Raw genomic sequence first — 20,815 nt, forward strand, 5'->3', positions numbered from 1 at the left:
AATCTGGCAACTCTGCTCGATTGAAAGTGTTTATTTTCTGTGTCTTCGTCTAACGAAATAAAAATTCAATTTTTTGTGTGTTTAAAGCGTCATAAAAGTGTTAAATTGTGATATTTAATTTAACACTATTTATCTTTTTTCCAAAAGTGTGAAGTTTTTGTGAATAAAGTGTTTTTTCCTGCTTAATAAGTTTATTTAAAATTTTCCGCGTAAAACATCAGTGTTTTGTTTTATTGTGCTTTTACATTTTTGTTTTATTTTCGTCGTGTGTTTTGTTTGTGTTGACGTTTGTAGCTGATTCCCCTTTAGCAGTTCTGTACGTAATAATAGATTTTTAGCATACTTTTAGGCACTAATAATATATTGATTATTACACCGTGTTCACATTACACAGTTTACCTTCTTATTTCATATAAAAAATTATTTAACTGGTATTTTCATCTAACTTGTTATTTTACATAATGGCTTGCTCTTTCAAAGACTGTTCAGTTAGAGACATCAATGAGCGTCTTATTTCTTGTTTTATTTGCGATAATTTTATGCATCTTAAATGTGCTGGTTTTAATGGTAGACAGTATGATTTTATTACTGACAAGACTAAAGGTCTTCGTTGGTCTTGTTTTGATTGTAGAGATCTTCAAGTTGATTATCATTGCCTTTTTAAAGAAACTAAGGCTGAAATCGATAAGTTAAAAAAAAGCTTTAATTTAACTTTTAAAAAATTTGAAAAAATTGAAAAATTGGTTAACAGGTTTGAATTATCTGATGGTTCACCAAAGAGGAAAAAAGCTTCAGGTGTTGTTAGCAATATCGAAACAAACAATTTGGGTCTCGATAATTTAATCCAAAACCAAATCCTCCTCCTAATAGTAATAAACCAGTTTCTCATGATAATCGTAAAGACTCGGGTGTTACTACCAACGCTACAACCTCAATCTCGAATTGTACGACTTCCAAAAGAGCTTTTTCTAACCCACCTGCAATTGTGGTGCAAGTTCCTCCAAACCCTTCGGCTGCTGTAAATGCTGATGATCCTTCAACTTCTAATCAGCTTGTTGTTGTTGCACGTCGCAAAACAGTTTTTATATCCAGACTTCATCCTGAAACATCTATCGTTAATATCCGTAATTATATGAAATCTAAGTTACGTGACGTTAGCGATAATGATTTAAACATCTTTAAATTTAACTCGTCTCAGGAGCGCGACATCTCGTCGTTTAAAATAACAGTTCCTAATAGACTTTTTAACACTGTTGTTAGTAGTTCGTTTTGGCCCGATGATATTTTGGTAAAAGAATTTGTTTTTAGAGAACGCTCCAATGTAGATAAGTCTGTAAACATCGTAACTGCGCCAAAAAACTAAATGACGTCTGTCCGATTCTTTATCAAAATGTAAGAGGGTTAAACACTAAGCTTAGAGATGTTTTCCTTAAAAGTTTCTTTTCTGAATATAAAATAATTGCTTTCACTGAAACGTGGTTAAAACCTGATGTCCTGGACACTGAGTTATTCTCTGATAATTATCAAGTCTACAGAAAAGATAGATTATCGAAAAAAGGTGGTGGTGTTCTAATAGCAGTTCATAACTCGATTCCTTCAGAAATGATTGATGTCTCAGCGGATCCTAATATTGAATTTATCTGCGCAAAATTAAATATCATTGGTAATACCATTTTCTTAACTTGTTCATATATTTCACCTAATTCTGAACTTGAAATTTATCTTAATCATGCAGATTTATTTGCAAAGGTGTCTTCGTTGCTTACAGATAATTCTGCATTAATTTGTTTAGGGGATTTTAACCTTCCTTGGGTATCTTGGACCTCAGGTGAAAATATTCTTGATTACATACCTCTGACTTAACCAACAGGTTTTGATATCTTTTGGGATAAGATATTTGAGCTTTGTCTGTACCAAGTAAACCATGTATTAAATGTTAAAGACAGGCTGTTAGACTTAATTTTTTGGTCTTCATTGAATATTTCGATTTCTAGATGCTCTCCCTATGTACTCCCTGAAGACAGTTATCACCACTGATAGCTATATTTTAAAGGTTATTTTTTGAGCATCAGTTACTCTCGTTTCAAATTTTAGAATTTTAGCTCATTCCGTTTGGCCAATACGAATATGCTGCTTTTAGTATATTTAAGTGATTTTTGTACCCTTATAGTACATATTCATATTCATTAAAATTCAAAGGAGAGGTCGTTCAATATAGTTTAGAAAAAAAAAAAACGTAAAAAATGGTAAAATTTAACATAGCGGTGGCAACCCCTATTGTTGTATGTGATACGCGCATTTCAGGTACATTGGCCGAAATGATTCACAGTCCCCAAATCATTCCTCTTACATATATATATATATATATATATATATAAATCTTGTTAATTGCTTTATTCAGAAGCTACGTTGGCTAAATGTTGTTCCCACCGTTCAGTGGAATATGATCCTCTTGTTTAAGGTTGATTGAGTTCGCTGGATTGATTTTGTGGTGTCAGCGGAAAGTTGGAAGTGGTTTTGGTATGACACAGTGGTGTGGTTGGACTAAGGTGTTCACTCCTCCCTGCTGAAAAATCAAGCGTCCCGTTTGATTAGTAAAATGGTATATTGTAAAGACTCTTGCGGCATGGAATCCCTACAGGAGTAGGTAGTGAAATCAAATTCTTGTTACGCCCTTCATTAATTCCTGCTGTATCAGTATTAAATTCATTCCGGACTACAATCTTATCTGTGTTCTTGTTTCTTCTAATAGCCATCACCAATGCAACGCATATCATTATAGTCACGAAGCCAGTGTTGGTAAGTATGCTGCTTTCGAATTTAAAATTCAATCGCTCGATTCGTTGGTTGTTCCTTACATGCAATGATTTTAAAAATTCCAAAGATAAAATTTCTTCAATATCACTGCTCGTTGACACATGTTGAAGTAATGCTGGTAACGGTTTGGAATATGCTACTTCTTTAGATTCGAATTCAGAGTTATTGATCTTAACATAAACATTATGGAATCTTATCAAGTAACTACCGTTTAGTTTTTGTTCAGATTCATTTACAAAAATATTTCCAGTGAAATCGTTTAACAATATTAGTCCAGATTCGACTTCTTCTACTTGCTTAATATGTTCAGCATTAGTAATAGAGCAGTTATGAGGAATATTTCTTATTAATTTTGGGATACAATTATTATTTGTCAAATTTTTTAATTCGCTGGATAGGCACAGTGTGACCCCATCAATTATGTTACAATTATTTCTAATTCCAAAATTACTCTTTTCACATACAAGTATTTGCTTAAAGTATAAATTTATAATGGTATTGTTTCTCTTAATAGGTTTTAAAATTAATTTTTTACAAACATTGCTCAAAGTTTTTGGTATTATAATTTGGTAACTAATAAATTTATCATTACATGCTATGTTGATATTAGCAAAATTCAATGCTTCTTCTAAGTTCATAAAGGGGATGTTATCATCGTAAAATATTTTTTCTACTTCAATCATTTCTTCATCAGATAACATAAATGTGTTTACAATGTTTGATTTTGACAATTGTATTGCAATATTTATATTCTTAATTTTCTCTTTAATTACATCAATTTTATATTTTTCGTTTAGGATTAGGGTGTTTTGCACATTTTCATTACTTTTGAGAGATTTCAAGATTTTATTATTTGTGATAGTGACATTGTTAACCTGTTCAATAAGTCTTTCGTTAATGATAATCTGATTATTATTATTTTCTATGACGCTGTTCATTTTGTCAGCCAAAATCTGGAAGTCGTCGTGGTCAGGGCTTCCGGCGAGCCATTTCCAAACAGTTCCTATTTCATTAATCGCCCTGGTATGTCTTTTAGAAAGGGTTAGCCTGTTAATTAGGGATCTAATGGATCGGATGTCTTCTAGGAGAAAGGGAAGAAGTGGATGGGATGGTGGGATGTTATTTCTCAGACTTGTCTTGGTCTGCTCCATTCATCGACGTCTATAAAGTGCAATATTCTAAAATAACCCGTTTGGATTTTCCCTATTCCACTTTCTATAAAGATGATCTCAGATTGAGAATAATCTAGGATTTCCATAAGGCCTGAGCAACTTGTAAGTAAAAGCTAAAGGTAACGTGAATTTATTTGTTAGTTTCTAATATGACTTTTATGAACTTTTTTTCCTGATTCCGTTAGAACAGTTGAGTGCATATTCTCTTTTACTACTTCCTCCTTAAATCGTTTCGAGAACTTTGTTCCTTACCTCCTGTTTTGTTTGACAAATATTTTCTGACCTTCTTTGTACTCTTTTGGCTCATTTCTACCCTGATTATGGTACGCCAAATCATTTTCTTGCTTCTTTTGGAGTTTTTCATAATTATTGAGTCGGGTTTTTTTATAGTCTTCTGGCCCGAAGGTTGTTGGTCTGCCACCAAAAAGGCCTACAGTTTTTCTTTATTATTTGTATTGGTTTCCTAATATCTTCGACACTTTTGCCTTTCTACATTTATTGCTATTGCAAACTTTGTAAACTTATCTATTGCGGTTAAAACTCGAAACTTGTCGGTAGAGAAGATGTCAATGTGTATTGTATGCCCAGGATGCTTTGGCATAGGAGTTGCATGAAGTTTCGGAACGTTCGGATGTCGTTCGTACTTATTCTCCTTGCATATTTTACAGATCTTGAGCAAATTTTTTATTTTCCTAGTCATAGAAGGGAAGTAAAAATTTTCTAGGATTTGTTTTCTATTTTCGGCATTGTTCCTATGCGCTCTATTGTGAGTTTCGATTATAATCTGCTTCTGTCTTTCTTCGTCGATCACATCTTCAACCAATATGCGAGCAAATCTAATTTTAATATTTTTGAAGTAATCAGGGTACAAAGCTTGAATTTTAAGCATGAAGGGAACACTATCTTGAATTCATATGAGGATTCTGTGGACTCCTCCAGTCAATCCTAAGAACGAACGTAGGTCATGGACCGTTTTGGGTTGCGGAAAATTTACTATAGCCGTGAGTCTGTCCGGGTTCGCAGAGAAACCTCCCTTTTTCACATTAAATCCTAAGAAATTGATCTCTTCTTTCAGGAACTCACTTTTATCCAGATTTAGCTTCAGATTAGAATTTTCCAGTGTTCGGAATATTATTTCTAGATTCGCAATGTGTTCTTCCTTACTCTTGCCGAATACTAAGATGTCGTCGATGTAAACGTAACATCTCTTCCCGATTGATTTCTGAGAATGTCGTCAAGTGCTCTTTGGAGGATTGCTGAAGCATTACGTAGGCCGAATGGTAGTCGCGTGAATTCAAACTTTCCATTCTTGACGGAGAAAACCGTTTTCTCAATGTCAGATTCTCTAAGGGGAATTTGATGAAATCCGCTTTTCAAATCTAGGGTGGAAAAATACATTTGGTCTCCCAAGTTAGCTAAAATGTCTGTAATTTCTGGTATGGTGTACCTATCAGGTTTTGTCACCTCATTTAACTTTCTGTAGTCAATTACCATGCGATATTTCTTTACGCCTGAGCTGTCTTGTTTTTTCGGCACTATCCATACGGGGGCATTGTATGCAGATCGGGAAGGGCGAATTATTCCGTCATTTAACATTTCTTCGATTGGCTTGTCAATTTCGGATTTCAATGCCATTGGATAGGGGTACGACTTTGAATAAACTGGGTTGTCATTACTTGTTTTAATTTCAGCTTGTACTACTGTTGAATAAGTGAGCTTTTTGTTAGGGTTTGCGAACACATTGGGATACTTATTCAGAATTTTTTTAATTTCATCTCCATCCTCACGACTAAGATGGTCCAAACGTAGGTTGATATTATGAATTTCAGTTACTTTCAGTTCCTTTAAAGGAAATTTGATGTCGTTTAGAATAGTGATATAGGATCTCCACGTATAGATTATAGCATTCAAAGATTTCAAACTATCATTTCCAATTATCCCATCAAAAGTCTCTAAAGCAGGAAGGATATAAAATTTGAGTTTTCCTGTCCCGCGATCGAAGATGTCTATGAAGCTATGGTTTTCAATTTTAACTACACCGCCTACGGAATTAACAAAGAAAGGGGTTTTGTTTCTAAAAGGGTTTCTGATGAATTTGCTATTAACATAATTTTTGTTTGATCCGGTGTCTATTAGGAATTTTAGTTCGTTACCATTTTTCGTTCTGTATGGAATGTATGGCAACGTAGTAGTTAATCTAAAAAATTAACGTCATCGACTATTGGTTGATGTTCCAAATCTTCTTCATACTCGCCGTCATAGCTCACTTCATATTGCTGCTCTGTTGAGTCTTCGTAATCATCTGATTCATTGTTTTCACGAACATTGGCCTCGACGTTGAACATCCTTTGTTGTTTTTGCGGCTGATGAACGTTTCCAGAATTTTGTCGTTTGAAGTTAAACTGTCTGTTGTTGCTAGTACTATTCATTTGTGGCCTATTTTGGTTGTCAACCTGTCTGGTCTGGATGGATTGATCTACATCCATTGGGGCTGCAGGTTTTGGTGGAGGAGGAGGTCTGTGCCCAATAAACTGATTTTGTCCAAAATGATTCCTTTCTGGAGGTCGGTATGGAAAATTTCCGGTTGTTTGGTACTGCTGTTGGCCGTTCTGAAATGTCTGATAACCATTATCAGCTGGACCTCTGTACCTTTGTTCACTTTGAATATTCCTATTCCCAAATATTAGTTGAGGATAGAATTGTCTTGGGAACTTTGCTTGTGGGACACTATTTGGTTTAGGCCTCTTTTCAGTGACATCTTGGATGCGTACACCCTAATTCCCTAGTTTCAGACAGGCATTGAGTGCCTGGGGCAAACTTGTTGGGTTAGTTATACTCAATAAGATGGGAAGATTGCCGTTTAGTCCGCGTATAAACGTGTCTAAAGCTTTGTCCCTGTATGTCTGAGTCAAAACTTCCAAAGCTTCACTTCCTAGATCCAAACAGTCGATCTTGTCTAGGATCAGAGATAGGTGGTGGTAAACCTTCTGATAAAATTCAGAAACATAAAACCGTCATCTGGTATTCCAGAGTCAAAATGTCCCTGTCTGAGAAATGTAGGACTAAGATTTTCCTATGGCCTTCCAATTCAATGGGGTCCGATACGACTCCAAAGCTGTGTCAGCTTCTCCTACTACTTTATGCCTTATCGTGTGTAGGATTGCGAAATACTTCGCAGTTCCTTTCTGAGGCTCGTAAATATTATAATTATAATATAATTATAATCCTATCTACCGCTTTTCTCCATGACGTAAATTCATGAATTTGACAAACTCATGGCGTCATATTTCGATATTAGATTTTCCAAATCACTAAGCATTTGATAATTTCTTTTTCTTAATAATTTATTGCTCACACTTTGTTAATGTTTTTTTTTTTTATTTCTAATCTCTTATGCCTCAATTTATAATAGTAGTTTGTCCATATCACTTATCACTTAATATTTTCATTTATCTTTCTTCTTTGTTTGATTTTATCTCTCTTTTGCCAAGATGATTTTAGTTTCTTTTTTTTCTAAATTTCCTAGCTCACAAATATTTAATTGATTTTTTTATGATTACACAAATTATTTTTATTTTGTCTTTTCTATGGCTGCACAATTTTTTTACACTTATTGCTACTTACTAATATTATTATATACCCCATATTCTTTTTATACCGGGTGGCAGCTGTTCTGTTGGACGTCCTTTTTTCTTCACGATACTCAGGGGCTTCCTCCTACTTGGTTGGGTCCTTGTTGGATTGAATGTTGGGTGCCAGTTAATTGTAATCGGAAATCTTCCTAATTGTTATTGCGAAGTCAAAGTTATTTGAAATTAAAAATCTTGTTAATTGCTTTTGCGGTGCTATGCACCTCTTTATTCAGAAGTCAGCTTAGAATTCATTTTAATTGTGTCTTATAACTATAATTGAGGAGTTCTGTGGCGATCACGCCACTTGCATAAACTGCTACGTTGGCTAAATGTTGTTCCCACCGTTCAGTGGAATATGATCCTCTTGTTGAAGGTTGATTGAGTTCGCTGGATTGATTTTGTGGTGTCAGCGGAAAGTTGGAAGTGGTTTTGGTATGACACAGTGGTGTGGTTGGACTAACTTATTTAACTAATATATATATATATATATATATATATATATATATATATATATATATATATATATATATATATATATATATATACATATGGAATGAAAGCAAAAATGTCGGAAATAACATCAAATTTTAGAATAAGTTTAGATTTGTTCGAAGCGCTTGCTTGAGGTGATCGACACTTTGGTTTTTTTAATGCCAACCTTGCTTTCCAAAATACTCCAGACGCAATAGTCCAACGGATTGATATCCGGAGATTTTGTGGCCAGTGTGTGCTGGAAATGAAGAGAGGAATCTCATTTTGTACTTATTCTTGGGTCCCACGTGCTGAGGGCGATGGTGCTGAGTACTGTTGCAATGTCCAAGGTCTGCGGCCAAATTGTTTGCGTGCCAAGGCTTTATAATACACCCTCCAGAATATTTTCGCGATAATATTCGGCATTTATTCTCATATCATAGTCGATTAATACGAGCGGAGAGCAACCATCGGCTGCTATCGCGGCCCACACCATCACCATTCTTGATTTGTTAGTACGTATGTTAACTGTATTCATTAGAAGAAACATAATATTGGTCGAGATACAATCACCCTTCGCGTGCTTTATTATTACACTCGTTTTTATACAATAACATCATTCGTTGTACTGATCGACCTCCATCGCCTTGATCATAAATTTGCCATTCGTTTGAAAACAAGTCAGTTGGTCGACTTATATTCACACTTCTTGTGTTATTTAAGTGCATTACCCTATGCCTAATTAATATGTTGTTGGCAAAATAATTAGCTTCCTTTGTACTAATCATACATCGTTTGTTTCGTTTTATAATTCTCCTTTCAAATATTGAACTTTTTATGTGATCTGAAAGACTCATATAACATAAACAACATCCAAACATCTCTTTTGTTTCGCTCAGAATTAACTCAACATCGGTCCCACAAGTGGCTCTTCAAAGTTGTTAATGTTATTTTATTCCCCTCGTTGTTGATATAACCCCTCACTTTAGCTGAAAAAGACTTTGCATCACCACATTTCTTATTACAGTTCACATACATATTTCATAACATTCGGTCGTTTGGCTTATTTGTTTTTGCATTCCAAACTGTGCCTTGATCCTAACTTTAACATTTCTTTTCGCCTCTTAAGGCTGAGCTCTTTAATGAGAATTCGTTGTTCTACTCTTGCAATAACAGGTCGTCGGTTATTTTGTCGGCCTCACTTTGTTGTAAATCGCCTTCGTTTTTCTAAACGTCGATCGATACTCAGTTTAGACATTGCAAAACATTACAATAATAGCAGACCATCATTCCAAGCGCCCTTTTCAAGCGTCAGTTGGATATTCGTTAAGACACCAACAAATTGTCGTGGCTTGTTGTGTGGGTGCGTAGCTTTTTACACATAGTGATTTCTCTGCCGACGTTGCTTGTGTTTTATTCCTCTTTGTGCGATATCCGTTGTTGGTTTGCCACAGTGGGGTAAAGCAGCACAAATTGTGAATTTTTGTAATTTATTTAAGAAATTATCTTTCGATAATTTTTGAAATATTTGTTACTGCTAGAAGGGTTTTTTGAATTTTTTGACATATCCTACGTTCGGCATTTTTCGCACAAATTCCAGCAAAATATATTACTTGAATCTTTTCATTTTGTGGCTATTCTTGTAATAGTCTGGGCAATTTGTTAATAGTTGTTGGTACTATCTGTAATTCTTCGTAACAAAATTCTCGATCACCCCGCTCAGATGTTTTACTAGAGCCGCTGACATTGTTCTAAAGAGTGTAGAATATTTCGATAAAATTGATGCGACGCAGTTCACGGTTTACAACCTGGAAATGCGTCTTTCAGAATTCGAGAATTGTGGGAAAAAGTTCAGAACACTCACACTATGTGTAAAAACTACCTCACGGCATCCGAGACTGCATAGGTTGAAAATATTGATTTCTTTGACGATAAATACAATAATGTATTTACTGCATATTATTAGTATTAGACTACTATAAATAAGCACCTTGATCAAATCTCTAAACAATGGTAATTATTCTTCTGCTGTGGCTCCTCAAACCTTACAACTCAACTACACCTAATGTCTCTAATATAATATCACCTTCCGAACTGTTTTTGGGCAGTCTCGTCAAACCGGTTTCTGTGTAGTCTGTTTCTCCACCCGTTAATGCTTTTTCCAAATCTTCCCCCAATAATAGTTGCTCCTATCCACCTTCGATAGTCATTGTTCCGTAGTACCACCTATTGATATCGAAGTCTTTGCTGGTAATTTTATGTTTTTCCCGCCTTCAGCGACTTGTTTACCACCTTTGCCTTGTTTACCGCCTGCCCATACTTGAATTATATGGAGCAACAATGTTATCCAATATGGAAAACTGATAGTAATTTGTGAAAAATGGTCCAAATTATTGTGTATAAATTCAAGACGTTCCACCACAACTTCCCTTGCTCGATCAATCATGGATGCTAATTGGCGCACTGGCATCTGCTCTACAACCTTGGCTGTGACCGTAATGAATGGATCGCCGCTGGGAATTGGTTATTGTCGGTTTGCTCTCATTGGAAGTAGTTGCAGTTGTAATAGTAGAACACATGAGACCCTAAGCGGTCACTCAGAACCCTTGCGTTCACTTGTCAGGTAGAAACCTCATTTTACAGAAAGGTAATTTTGTGGTTAAGAAAAGAAAGAAGCACCAATAAGGCCATGAATTTAAAGTAGCATTAATACTAATTATTATTGTGTTTTATTTCTTGCCATATTTCTTTGTTTGCACACCACCAGCTCGAACGACCTTCAACTGTCACCATCATTACATCACTTAATTATAATAATAACTTTAAATAATTCTTGTTGTTATTGCCGCTGTCGAAGCCATTCTCCCCACTCTTCTGAGTTAAACTTTGGTCGTATCGAGCCGAATTGAAGCTATCCACTTGTCGCTGCTCCCTTTATTGGATGAAGAAACCGTCTCTCATCATATCATCAACATACATAAGACTAAAAACCAGGTACGTAAATTCAGATCTCTATTTGAAGTGAGCTACCTGTGATTGTTAGTGCGTATGTTAACTGTATTCATTCGAAGAAACATAATATTGGTCGAGATACAATCACCCTTCGCGTGCTTTATTGTTACACTCGTTTTTATACCATAACATCATTCGTTGTACTGATCGACCTCCATCGCCTTGATCATAAATTTGCCATTCGTTTGAAAACAAGTCAGTTGGTCGACTTATATTCAAACTTCTTGTGTTATTTAAGTGCATTACCCTATGCCAAATCAATATGTTGTTAGCAAAATAATTAGCTTCCTTTGTACTGATCATACATCGTTTGTTTCGTTTTCTAATTCTCGTTTCAAATATTGAACTTTTTATGTGATCTGAAAGACTCATGTAACATAAACAACATCCAAACATCTCTTTTGTTTCGCTCGGAGTTAACTCAACGTCCAACAAGTGGCTCTTCAAAGTTGTTAATGTTATTTTATTCCCCTCGTTGTTGATATAACCCTTCACTTTAGCTGAAAAAGACTTTGCATCACCACATTACATTCTTATTACAGTTTACATACATATTTCATAAAATTCGGTCGTTTGGCTTATTTGTTTCTGCATTCTTCACCAACCAAACTGTGCTTTGATTCTAACTTTAACATTTCTTTTCGCCTCTGAAGGCTGAGCTCTTTAATGAGAATTCGTTGTTCTACTCTTGCAATAACAGGTCGTCGGTTATTTTGTCGGCCTCACTTTCTTGTAAATCGCCTTCGTTTTTCTAAACGTCGATCGATACTCAGTTTAGACATTGCAAAACATTACAATAACAGCAGTCCATCATTCCACGCGCCCTTTTAAAGCGTCAGTTTGATATTCGTTAAGACACCAACAAATTGTCGTGGCTTGTTGTGTGGGTGCGTAGCTTTTTACACATAGTGATTTCTCTGCCGACGTTGCTTGTGTTTTATTCCTCTTTGTGCGATATCCGTTGTTGGTTTGCCATAGTGGGGTAAAGCAGCATAAATTGTGAATTGTTGTAATTTATTTAAGAAATTATCTTTCGATAATTTTTGAAATATTTGTTACTGCTAGAAGGGTTTTTGGAATTTTTTGACATATCCTACGTTCGGCATTTTTCGCACAAATTCCAGCAAAATATATTCCTTGAATCTTTTCGTTTTGTGGCTATTCTTGTAATAGTCTGGGCAATTTGTTAATAGTTGTTGGTACTATCTGTAATTCTTCGTAGAGTTCGGGTATTTTTTTTTTCTTTTTTTTTTTTTGAAAAAGAATACACCCTACTTTCAAAATAAACGTTCAAAATTTACCAAAGTTAGCATTAAAATTTTAGTAGAGTTGCTCGATTTTGAACGGCACGTTTAAATCTTTGTAGAAATATCGTACTGGTTTTTGAAAATTGTACATACATTTTGCAAAATACCGTTCAGTTTACATTACCAAATAATGTAGTTCTTATTTTCTTGATATTGAAGCAATTTCAGTTAAATTTTTCACATAGAAACGATTTTCATATGGAACATTTTGAGGTATTTAGTTCCCATTTCATTTATAGAATACTAACCGTTGTTTGAATTTTATTTTTTTTTGCACACAGTTTGCACTGTTTTTGCCAAAAAAAAAAAATAGTAACAAAATTGTCGATCACCCCACTCAGACGATTTACTAGAGCCGCTGACATTGTTCTAAAGTCTGTAAAATATTTCGATAAAATTGATGCGACGCAGTTCACGGTTTACAGCTTGGAAATTCGTCTTTCAGAATTCGAGAATTGTGGGAGAAGGTTCAGAACACTCACACTATGTGTAAAAACTACCTCACGGCATCCGAGACTGCATAGGTTGAAAATATTGATTTCGTTGACGATATTTAGACTACTATAAATAAGCACCTTGATCAAATCTCTAAACAATGGTAATTATTCTTCTGCTGTGGCTCCTCAATCCTTACAACACAACTACGCCTAATGTCTCCAATGTATCACCTTCCGAACTGTTTTTGGGCAGTCTCGTCAAACCGGTTTCTGTGTAGTCTGTTTCTCCACCCGTTAATGCTTTTTCCAAATTTTCCCCCAATAATAGTTGTTCCAATCCACCTTCGATAGTCATTGTTCCGTAGTACCACCTATTGATATCGAAGTCTTTGCTGGTAATTTTATGTCTCGCCCGCCTTCAGCGACTTGTTTACCACCTTTGAGACGTAGAGACCTCGTTTCAAGATTTTCAATCACTAATCGTAGTCCCCCATAGCGTGGAAAGCTTTGACGGATGTGTACGACAATAAGCGCATTCTAGTACATAGCCATATCAAAAACTTGTTTGATATTCCTCCACAAAAAGTTGAAACTTGTTCGGGTTTGAAAAATGTCAACGTAGAATTAATAGTTGTCTCGCTGCAATGGCCGTCAATGACGCCACGGATCAGTGGGATCCAATTTTTGTGCATATTTGTTTGCAATGCCTGCCCTTAAACACCTTGACTTTTTGAAGCAAAGCATCAAAAATAAGTCGTTGTTGCCTTCCTGGCCAGACATAGATGCTTTCCTCACGGAAAGAATATAAATTTTGCAATTCATTCAACATATGCATAGAAATCTGCCCAAAAACATTGTTTGTCCTAGTTTCTTGCCTAAATTGTTGTCACCAAAGAATGTTTCACCTCATCGCACCTTCACTAGATCGTTGGCATCCAAGCATGTTCGTACACCTAGTTCCATCATTAGAAAGTCATTGGCACCACTTAGGAATCTGAATTACCTTTCTTTCGACACTTTGGTTTTTTTAGTGCCAACCTTGCTTTCCAAAATACTCCAGACGCAATAGTCCAACGGATTGGTATCCGGAGATTTTGTGGCCATCGTGTGCTGGAAATGAAGAGAGGAATCTCATTTTGTACCCATTCTTGGGTGGCACGTGCTGAGTGCGATGGTGCTGAGTACTGTTGGAATGTTTAAGGTCTGCGGCCAAAATGTTTGCGTGCCCAAGGCTTTAATACACCCTCCAGAATGTTTTCGCGATAATATTCGGCATTTATTCTCATATCACAGTCGATTAATACGAGCGGAGAGCGATCATCGGCTGTTATGGCGGCCCACACCATCACCATGTCCGCGCTTGGGTTCGGCTTGCCAACCGAAGATGCACACTTTCAGCTTATCTCTTTTTCAAGAAAACACGATCATTTTGTTTGTTTACAATCTGCTGGACAACGAATGCTTTCTCATCGGTTCTTGCACTTTTTGGAATTCCAATGGCTTTACCCCGAGCTCATTTTTCCCCATGCCATGTTTCGGCCACTGCGACGCGGGTTTCGATCAAGTCGCTTCTTTACTTTTCGAACATTTCTGCTGATGTTGCTGTTTTCTTCCGTCCACTTCCTTGACGTCGGGCTACGCTACCAGTATCACAGTAACGAGCGATGGCAGACACAAAAGATTTATTTACAATTAAATACTGGAGTGCTTTAACGATAGCCACTTGTGGTTTTCCAGCCAAATATAAATAAATCACACTATCGCGCTTGAATTCCATCACGAATAACTTTTTTCTGGAAAATTCTCACCAAAATTCTTTCGTACGCTCGTAAGCAATATAATGATCTGTCACTGGAAAAATTTTAGAAATGATAGCAGTCTGAAATTGGTTGAAGGTTTTTCATCTCACAATGTATATAAAAAGGGACCGGAATGTATAAGTTCGATACGTTCCACCACAAGTTCTTTTGCTGGATCAATTACGAATCAATGATTGGCGTACTGGCATCTCCTCTACAACTACCTTAGCTGAGACCGTAGTGAGCGGATCGCCGCTGGGTATTAGTTCTTATCGGTTTGCTCTCATTGGAAGTAGTTGTTGTAATAGTAGAAGACATGAGACCCTCAGCATGCAACAACGTAACATCTGTATACATCAACCAAATAAACTCTTCATTTTGGGACAATAACAATTTTATTAAAATAATATGTAAAGGAACAATACGTGAATTCTATTATTTCAATTTTCATAGTGTTTTTGTCTTATATATTCTTCTTGGCTTTCTTGCGGAAATTTCATATTTCTATTCATATATAAGTTGTGAGCAACGTAGAAAGAAGTAATTTAAGGGAGTTAGTCGCAAACTTCATTTTGGTGAAGTTTCCTAATTTGGCATGAAATTTTTTGATACATCGAAATATTTAAAATTAACAAAAGGTTTTAAGCAGATTTATAAATAGAAGAGAGATGCATCATGTCCGGTCTATATATCATTTAAAAATAGTAATAGAAAAGTGGAATAAAAATTGGATATTTTCGACCAAGTTCACGGATATCATTATCACATCGTTCTGTGGGCAATATTGTCAATGCCGTGGGTACGAAAATATGGTTAACAGTTGGGTAAGATATACGGTTTAACTAGATGGCGATTTGTGTTTAAATTTCGGCAACCTGTCTTTAAAATCTTTACCTGTGAGCATTTTTATTTATCGTCCAAATCGCCATTCTGTAGGAGGAAGGTTTTTATCTTTGACAACAACGAAGTAATCTGGAGCTTAATTTCGTTCATATATATATATATATATATATATATATATATATATATATATATATATATATATATATATATATATATATATATATATATATATATATATATATATATATATATATATATATATATATATATATATATATATATATATATATATATATATTTAATACAATTTATATATAGTTAGGTTTTCGCACAATACCTCAATATTAGTTTATAAGTTTCAAGTTTCCCCTCGCCAAATATCAACTTTAATACAATTTAATAATTTTCGTGCAAATATACAACTCATTTCCAAACCAACCCCAAGCTACACTATGATCAGCAAGCAAATCGAAAGAAGAAATATTAACAACAACTATAGAGAAACATTTATTTTTTCAGTATGCTCCAACTTTGCTCATTATTGCTGCTTGTGTTGAATACAATTCCTCTTTGAAAACAGGGAATAATAAAATAATTTTCAAAGGCAAAATTGCAAATGTTTTGATATCGTAGGTTAACTGTTATAATCTACATTAAAATGCTTGAAATAAAAAGGTCTAGAAATTACTGGATATTTAGAGGATCTGTTGGACCAAATATCATGACATATTGCGAAAACAATGATCAATGATAATTCACTTAGCATTGCTTTCTTAATACGGTGGCATTGTGCAATTCATCTGACCTATTTGAATTGTTTGTCTATTATTTTCTTGACAAAAAATACAATTGTTTCCAGTTTCTTTGTTGAGAGAATAATTTCTATTTATATTTCTTGTGAATTGCTATTCTCTGTCTCATATTTGAAGCGATTGCGAACCTTTGGTGAGATAAAATATTCGAAGATTTCCTGGTCGTACTTAATTCGTACTTCTCTATTTGGTATACTTGGAGGAATTCTATTACATTCACAAATGCACTGTCATTGCTTAAGCAATTTATGCTGTGTGCTGTTGGAGTCTATTAACGGTTTACTAACGTGACCGCTACATTTCCGTTTTCTACTTAGAGTTATAATAACCACATTTTTCTGGTAGCAACAATTAAGGTAAATAATTTTCAATGTCGTTGAACAGTTGGACAGATAAGAAGTTACGCCTTTGTCTCCGAACGTGGTCGAGTGCTGACGTAGGATGAATAAAACGAATATACGTGTGGCATTTTCCGCAGTCGTATCCGTGAACATCGAACCTAACATTAGCCTTCGAACTTGAAATTCGTTAGCTCCCTTCGATCAACTCGCTTCCCGCGAATCGTTCGCTGTATACACACCGAACCACGAGGATATCCGTTCGCCCACGTACAGGAAACCATCCAACCGAACATCTCATGTTCACGATTGCCACATAGAGCTTCTCGTCCCACCTACACCCGAACCCCCGAACACCATCCTCACCATAATAACCTACCACAAATATGTCACTCTTGCTAATGTAATTAATATAGACATGAAGCATAATCAACTGTATTCTTACTTAAGGTTTGTGGGTCCTTAAGTCGATCCTGGCAACGACTGAGGGTATGTCAGTCTCTGAGAAAATCACGTCACAGTTTGTAAAGCCTTTCAAGAACAGTGAGTTGTTTTTTTTCTCAAACCTGTTGGATAAAAACGAACCTCTAATTACTATTAACGTTTTTCTGCAGTATTTGTTGGGTTGCAAATACTTACTGTCCCATATTTTACATAGTATATTTTACATTACATGCAATCATCATAAACACGCTAATACTTACTGTATTTTCTTACATTCGAACTTGGAAAAATATAGTTTTAAGGTATTCAGCGTTGACATTATTCCATTTGTTCTGAGTTGATCATTTCTGATATTTTTTTTAATATTTTTCAATGTTACTCTTCTCCTTCATTACTTCGCAAAATGACTACAAACCACAAAGAAAATACTCCCCGGGAATTCATATTATTTTCTGATCAGCTTGTGGAGCATATGTCTTCTAATTTGCAAGTTGAGTTAGATGACCCAGAACGAAGCTGGAAAATGTTTGAGATATCAATGTTTCGTCTGAAAAGGTTAAGACTATAATGAATTTTCAATATACTCTAAATAAATGTATGTAGTATATCGGGTTTCCTCAAAGTTACCCAAAGAAACATTGACAGTATGAGAATATTCTTAATCACATCAGATGGTATAACCATTTTGGGATCATTTGGACAACTATATATCGATTATATTAAAAACGTTGGAATCAATTTCTGACATGCAAAGACGTCAATTAATATAAGTTTACATAGATTTAACGCACACAACACATCCCCTGGTATACCTAAGAGCATGTAGAGCTTGTCAGGAAAATCGCTTATTTAGATCATACTCCATATTCCGTTCTTTACAACTTTCAGAAGAAAGAAAATTAGTTTATGACAATACAATATGTGAGAATTGCAAACTAAAGATCCGCATCCGCGTTTTACCACGTATAAACCTTTGATGATGATGCACCCGCAGCCGCATATTCGAATACATCAAATTTTTTGAATTATTTCTCACTGTATGGACAAACAACGGCTTTGCCTTCAGTATTGGTGGATGAAAAAAATAAGGCATATCGAGAATCCTTTGTGGCTAACCGGTTTGAAATTCCAACAACATACGATTTCAATAAACCGCTTCTGCCATTGTGATTTAAAACATAATTTATACCCGCTTCCCGAACACCTATTTATGATTTTACTGAAAACGTAAACGAAACGTAAAGAGTTTGCTGATCGCAACTTTTTAAAGCCCGCTAAAATTGATTTGTTCACAGGTGACGATAACCTACCAGCAATTATTAAACCTGGACTAAAATAGAATCTATCTCGAAATCTGTTGGCTCAAGAAATGGATTTTTTGTGAATAATAAGTGACAAGTCCATCTCAATTATTTTTGTTTCCTTCGCCTGTTGGACAGCAACGGCGAACAGTTTAAAGGATTTTCTTTTGAACTTCTCAGATAGAGAAATTCATGATTTTTTCTATAAAGTTACACACATCGAGTTATCAACTGTTTCAATAGTAGTAAATTTATTTGACCCTGCAGTGTGGTTAACTTAATTATAGTGGTCGCTTAAGTCTCGATGCAATGTCGATGAAGAAATTAAACCCCATTCATTTGAAAGATAAAACTCGGTTTTGACAAAGTTTTCTGATATACAAAAAATACAATTCCTCCTTGTATTCATTACACTCCCGATAGCAAAACACAAATACAGGGTTTTTGTGATGCGTCAGAGAAAGCATACTGTGAATGTATAATTCATGTTTGTTTTTTAATCGACCTTTTCCAATGTAATTTCAATAAATAAATGTTTCTTTGAGCTTTAGGTGTTTATACACCGTTCCACCTCTTTGTAAAATGTTACATACATAATCTCCTTGTTTCAAAAAGTAGAGTAGCACCACTTAAAACTGGTGGCCTGCCCATACCTGAATTATATGGAGCAACAATGTTATCCAATATGGCAAAACTGAACTTAAACCCAGTAATTTGTGAAAAAATGGTCCAAATTATTGTGTATAAGTTCAAGACGTTCCACCACAACTTTCCTTGCTCGATCAATCATGGATGCTAATTGGTGCACTGACATCTTCTCTACAACCTTGGCTGTGACCGTAATGAGGGGATCGCCGCTGGGAATTGGTTATTGTCGGTTTGCTCTCATTGGAAGTAGTTGCAGTTGTAATAGTAGAACACATGAGACCCTAAGCGGTCACTCAGAACCCTTGCGTTCACTTGTCTAGTAGAAACCTCATTATACAGAAAGGTAATTTTGTGGTTAAGAAAAAAAAGAAGCACCAATAAGGCCATGAATTTAAAGTAGCATTAATACTAATTATTATTGTGTTTTATTTCTTGTCATATTACTTTGTGTGCACACCACCAGCTCGAACGACCTTCAACTGTCACCATCATTACATCACTTAATTATAATAATAACTCTAAATAGTTCTTGTTGTTATTGCCGCTGTCGAAGCCATTCTCCCCACTCTTCTGAGTTAAACATTGGTCGTATCGAGCCGAATTGAAGCTATCCACTTGTCGCTGCTCCCTTTATTGGATGAAGAAACCGTCTCTCATCATATCATCAACATACATAAGAGTAAAAACCAGGTACGTAAATTCAGATCTCTATTTGAAGTGAGCTACCTGTGATTGTTAGTGCGTATGTTAACTGTATTCATTCGAAGAAAAACCTCCATCGCCTTGATCATAAATTTGCCATTCGTTTGAAAACAAGTCAGTTGGTGGACTTATATTCACACTTCTTGTGTTATTTAAGTGCATTACCCTATGCCTAATCAATATGTTGTTGGCAAAATAATTAGCTTCCTTTGTACTGATCATACATCGTTTGTTTCGTTTTTTAATTCTCGTTTCAAATATTGAACTTTTTATGTGATCTGAAAGACTCATATAACATAAACAACATCCAAACATCTCTCTTGTTTCGCTCAGAGTTAACTCAACATCGGTCTAACAAGTGGCTCTTCAAAGTTGTTAATGTTATTTTATTCCCCTCGTTGTTGATATAACCCCTCACTTTAGCTGAAAAAGACTTTGCATCACCACATTTCTTATTACAGTTCACATACATATTTCATAAAATTCGGTCGTTTGGCTTATTTGTTTTTGCATTCTTCACCAACCAAACTGTGCTTTGATTCTAACTTTAACATTTCTTTTCGCCTCTGAAGGCTGAGCTCTTTAATGAGAATTCGTTGTTCTACTCTTGCAATAACAGGTCGTCGGTTATTTTGTCGGCCTCGCTTTCTTGTAAATCGCCTTCGTTTTTCTAAACGTCGGTCGATACACAGTTTAGACATTGCAAAACATTACAATAACAGCAGTCCATCATTCCACGCGCCCTTTTTAAGCATCAGTTTGATATTCGTTAAGACACCAACAAATTGTCGTGGCTTGTTGTGTGGGTGCGTAGCTTTTTACACATAGTGATTTCTCTGCCGACGTTGCTTGTGTTTTATTCCTCTTTGTGCGATATCCGTTGTTGGTTTGGCACAGTGGGGTAAAGCAGCACAAATTGTGAATTTTTGTAATTTATTTAAGAAATTATCTTTCGATAATTTTTGAAATATTTGTTACTGCTAGAAGGGTTTTTGGAATTTTTTGACATATCCTACGTTCGGCATTTTTCGCACAAATTCCAGCAAAATATATTCCTTGAATCTTTTCGTTTTGTGGCTA

At 35.4% G+C, this 20,815-nt stretch overlaps 1 protein-coding gene across 9 annotated transcripts in view; it reads left to right on the top strand.

Moving 5' to 3' along the window:
- LOC131805907 (uncharacterized) overlaps positions 1-20,815 on the top strand; it is a 496,437-nt gene that overhangs the window by 89,798 nt on the left and 385,824 nt on the right. The window contains exon 3 of one of the 9 annotated variants that reach the window (XM_059129672.1): positions 2,753-3,395. The exons of the other annotated variants lie outside the window; for them this stretch is intronic. Within the exon in view, the coding sequence (XP_058985655.1) occupies positions 2,753-2,782 (30 nt within the window). The 3' untranslated portion in view covers positions 2,783-3,395. Of the gene's footprint in view, positions 1-2,752; positions 3,396-20,815 lie in introns of those variants that run through there. 9 annotated transcript variants of the gene reach the window in all.

This window comes from Musca domestica, unplaced genomic scaffold (assembly GCF_030504385.1).
Source record: "Musca domestica strain aabys unplaced genomic scaffold, Musca_domestica.polishedcontigs.V.1.1 11, whole genome shotgun sequence".
NCBI lineage: Eukaryota > Metazoa > Arthropoda > Insecta > Diptera > Muscidae > Musca > Musca domestica.